Genomic DNA, 5,083 nt, shown 5'->3' with positions numbered 1-5,083 from the left:
ATATTTGTCACAGTTTGAAAATCTCATGATAAATTGCTGTTTTTCAGGCAATTTCTTGCGATATTATCGTGAGATTTTTATAAATCTCGCGATATTTGTCACAGAGGTTGTAAGGTGATAGTTTGAAGATTTTGATGCCTTCTTTGGAGGTCAATGAATCGATATTAGGAGGGAACAACTAAACAATCTAATTTTTCAGATAAGTTCATTGAGCTTAGAAATTAGTTCATGCTCTTTCATGCCCTCGTTCATTAAACTAATGTGGCCGGCAAGAAAGCTTAATTGCAGTTAGACTAGGGGTGTCAACGGGTCTGGTTTACCAGGACTCAACCCGTACCAAACCCTATAGGGTTTGGGTATGCTGATAAATAAAAAGATTCGATTAAGACCTGGGTCCAGACCCGAAGGTCCAATTATTACATGGGGATGGATATAGTTTGTGAAATTGTATACCAAACCTGTGCCCGACACAAGTTCCGATTAAGAACCATAATTTTCAATGTAAAACTGATAAAAAAATGTTATTTTACTGGGTATGGTTCATATAGTTCTTATCAGGTCTGTGTATGGTTTCTCTTATGGTGAGTCTGATTAGACTCAAGTTCTCATATGATACCACAGTGACAAACATTTTTTTGGCAAAATCTCATTTGTCAAAAACTCGTGAGAAATTGAAAAATTTTCATCAATCTTGCATTTTTTTGGCAAAATCTTGGCAATAAAAAAATAAATTAAAAAATATAAAAAATATTTTTTATAAAAAATATTAATAAAAATTATTTAAAAGTAAAAATACATGCTTTTTCATGATAAATAGCCATTTAAAACATAAATATCTTGTTTAAATCACGGTATTTTATGTTTTTTTCATAAATCTTGCGATATTTTGGAAATCTCGCAAGAATTTACCATTTTAAACTTTCAAGCAATTTCTCATGGTATTATCGCAAGATTTTTCATAAATCTAGTGATATTTATTAAAGAGCCTGATACCATACCCAAAGTCTGGTTCCACCTGGGTCAGAACCAAACCCGAACCATCGAGCTTGTTCTTCGAGTTTGGGTAGAATGTGTACATTACACACTCCACATCAATTCAGCTGCAACCTCATCCTACTTCGGAGTGTCGGGTGTCCCAATCTTGTCTTTACCAATAAAAAAATCTATAAAAATCAGCTTGAATCCAATAAAATAAAATCACTTTTAGTTATTTTAGTTAAAAAAGTTGTATAAAAAGTCAAACAAATAAAAAAAAATCTGATTTCTTTTTTGAAAAAGGAAAATACAAAAAAAGAGGTCCAATCAAATTCTAAAATATGCATTTAATACTTAAAAAATATAATAGCAAACAAACACCATAATTATCACAGGAATTCAAAAAAGGAAAAAGAAAACCAATGATTTCTGATTAATCAGCAAAGTGCCCATTCTATTCGAATCAGCTAAAGTTCAGTTTTAACAACATTGCTCAGGCCGAAGATTTCACACATGTACCAACAGGGGCTCCGCTTGTCTCACAAGAGTAGTTAGTGCACGTCACTAGGGATGGCAGTAGACCAGAAGGAAATGGGGGCTCCGCCTCTCTTCACCCTGTTTGGATCGGAGATGGAGGACATGAAACAAGAATGAAGGTTAAAATCCAAATCCATGCAAGAATGGTGTGAGGATGGATTTACTCACACCCCCCGTCAATCTCGTTCTTAAATTATTATTATATCCTTATACATATTATAAAATCTTATATATATTCTTAACCTTACCATAAACCCCTTTCTTGAATCTCTCCTTTCGCTTTCCTCTAACCAGCAAAAATAAAGGGCAAAATTTTGAGACTGAAGATAGAAGACATGAAATAAAGAATGAACGGAGGATGAAAGTAAAAATCAAAACCCATGGAAGGCAATGAAGATCTTGTCCCTCGCACCCGCCCCGGTCCACTGCCATCCCTGCACGTCACCTGGTGTTGGAACGTTGCAAGTTAGAACCCCAAATGGTATGGTTGAATAACTGGTAGGGGTTTGATTAACCCCAGCTTTCAATGAGGTTTTAGCGGTTTAATTCAGTAATTAAGGAGGGCCTCATTAATTAATTGGTGATTAAAAGCAAAGCTCGCAAGAAAAAAAGATGCAGCAGTGAGTAAACGGATCAGATCAATTCCCATAGACTTCGTGATGGATTTGATTTCACTGGATCTTGGATTTCGATGCGGAACCGGTCTTCAAGAATCGAAGTCGGTTGCTTGCTGGACCAAGTAATTGGATTCCGGATGTCGGACCCAAACCCGTTGACTGCGTGGACAACGAGGGTAGACCTTTCTTTGTTGTTCACATGAGCGGGAAGCACGTGGCATCCTGTAATTGGTTTAGCTAGGTAGGCACCGTAACGCATGGAGATGACGGAAGCGATAACGGCGACAGCTGGCAAGGTAACTCTCGGTGGACCGGAGGCAGACTGTGACCGCCACATGTCGGTAGCCAATCATTGACTCCCCCTTCGGTACGTTACAAAAAGCGAAGGAAATCGAAGTCTCTCTCTCTCTCTCTCTCTCTCTCTCTCTCTCTCGCGGAAGGATGCAAACCTTAATACAGAAGAAGGTTTCTTGATAGGGAACTGAGGCGGCCGAAATTTGTTCGCCGGAAATGTACAGTCCGATGGCCGGATTTTCGGCTTCCATGAGCGATTCTGAGGCGGATGACGCTGCTATTGTCTGGGAGACAGAACGGTAGCAGAGGCAGACGTAGAGACGATTCGGAATAAGGCGAAATTCCATAAATCGGTGCGAAATCACTGGAGAGACAGAGCCGTCTCGAATCGATGACAGCCGGGATCGAATACGCGATGGAAATTCGCTGTCTCTGATTGCTTTTTTGTAAATACAACTCGGAATCTGTTCGTTTGAAGGAAGGAAGCACCGACGGCGGAGGTAACGAAATCTCGAACACTGACGAATTTTGGTAAAAGATTGGAAATTTCTGTATGGTTCGATTGGTCTGAAGAAAGGAATATATACAGAACGGTCGTGACGGGCGAATTTACAGCGATATACAAACTAGTAAACCGAACTCGTTTTCGAAGGATTCGAGTTGTTTTTTCGTTATATCTGTGATCTAAGAGAAGGATTCAATCGCCAGGCGAGCGAATTTATGCTATGGGGTCTATAGTGCTGAGCGAAGTGCCACAGCCAGAATCTCATGTCTTTGTCGCCGGAAAAGGCGTCGTTCCGGTGGATGTCGAGATCGCGGCGTGCGATTGCTGTGGATTGAAGGAGGAATGCACCCCTCAGTATGTGGAGATGGTGCGGGAGAGTTTCCACGGGAGGTGGATCTGTGGGCTCTGCTCCGAGGCGGTGAAGGACGAGGTCTATAGATCGAACTGCGTGATCGGCACGGAGGAAGCCCTGAACCTGCACATGAACTTCTGCAAGAATTTCCGGTCGTCGGATCCGGCGAAGCACCTGATTTCAGCGGTGAGGCAGCTCCTCAGGAGGAGTCTGGAAGGCCCGAGAGGGGTGGGCTCGGCTCCGAGCAGCCCCGTGACTAAGGGAAGGGTTCGTCGCTCCGCCCTCTCGCGCTCCGGCAGTTGCGTCCCGGCGTTCGCTCAGTGATTAACCAGAGGGAAAACGCGCGCGTAATGTTCGATCCGCTGTCGATCACTCTGTCTTCTTCCTGTTCATTTGTCTGCAATTTTTTGTCCAGAGGGAGGGAGGGGAGACGCCATAGGCGAAAAGCTCCTCCGCTTTCGTTAGTTTAGGAAATCTAGGCTGCTGATGCTTCTTTTCTTTTTCCCTATCTCTGAATTTGGTCAATTGTCGAATTGCGGAGGGCAATTTTATAAATCTTTTTTTTTTTTTTATATTCCAAAAAAACAGCACCCAACCCAAAGATCAGGCCGTGCCGGCTCAGCCAGCCATACCTATGGTTTTTAAGCTGAGGCTAGGACCCCTGCCCCTAGGCCTATGCTACGCATTGGCTTGTCTGTCTTCTTAATTATTTTTTTCCTTTTGATCGAGATCTTCGGAGTGACTATCAGTGTTAACGAAGAAGGATCTAAGACTCAAGTGGCACACATTTCATTTAGGGATGGCAGTGAATCAGGGCGTGGGACAAAGTCCCCACCCTTACCCCCAATCTCAAAATCCTACCCTCCATCCCCGCTTCCAGCCTTCCATTCCTATATGGGTTTGGATTTTAACCTCCATCCCCGTTTCATGTCTTTCTTCCATCTCCAGTCCAAATGCCGTGAGGCGGGGCCCGTTTCCCCTTGGTCCACTGTCATCTCTAAAGAAGGATCAGAGGCAAGGCGGGGATCGAGGATGGGGCGTAAGTCCATCCCTGACTCCATCCCCATAGGGGTTTTGATTTTAACTTCTATTCCCGTTTCATGTCCTTCATCCTCAGTCCAAATGGGGCGAGGTGAGGTGGGACCCCACTTTTCCCCGATCTACTGCGATCCCTAATTTCATAATTTTTTTTCTCCTTAGTTATCGATAATGTGTCTTAATCAATTGAACGATATGTCCAGGACTCGTGCTTGATATTTTTCTGAAGAAGTTAAAAAAAATGCCAGAACCAGTTTCCTCAACCCCAGGGCATATTCTTGCTTCCACTTGGACACGGACTTATCGCCTGCCAGAACAGAACCCTGGCTGACAGCCGAAGCCCGCTCCAACAACACTAATCCCTTTGGGTTGTTGACTCGTGTTTGATTAGTACAAATAAAACAATAAAGGCAGGCATTGTGCCGGCAGCTAACATGATTAGTTTGCCTGCTTTCGTGAACTTTTTTTTTGGAAAGGCAAGCTCGGTTAGGCAGACCCTCACCGGTATTATTAAACGTAGCACTGGGTTTTGAACCTGCAACGTCCCACCGTGAGGAGATGTGCACTGACAGCTCCAACCAACCATGCGGAGCACCCGTTGATTCGTCCCCGTAAACTCTATGATAAAAAGTGAGGATATGTTTCCACAATCTCTGTTTCCGTATGTGATTTTCATAACACAGGATCAGGTGCAAATCACATTGCACAAAATGCTTTTGCCGCTGCATCTGACCACCAACCATTTGCTGCTGGCCGGACAGCTGA

The 5,083-nt window shown here is 43.1% G+C and overlaps 1 protein-coding gene across 1 annotated transcript; it reads left to right on the top strand.

Annotated features, from left to right (window-relative positions):
• The first annotated feature begins 2,561 nt into the window (after positions 1-2,561).
• On the top strand, positions 2,562-3,854 carry LOC149812471 (uncharacterized). Its single transcript, XM_089993535.1, has one exon. The coding sequence runs from the start codon at positions 3,149-3,151 to the stop codon at positions 3,602-3,604; it is 456 nt and encodes a 151-aa protein (XP_089849661.1). The 5' UTR covers positions 2,562-3,148; the 3' UTR covers positions 3,605-3,854.
• Positions 3,855-5,083: the final 1,229 nt, after the last annotated feature.

This window comes from Nuphar pumila, chromosome 17, assembly GCF_984573655.1.
Source record: "Nuphar pumila chromosome 17, dmNupPumi1.hap1.1, whole genome shotgun sequence".
NCBI lineage: Eukaryota > Viridiplantae > Streptophyta > Magnoliopsida > Nymphaeales > Nymphaeaceae > Nuphar > Nuphar pumila.
This window is presented reverse-complemented; position numbering and strand designations above follow the sequence as displayed.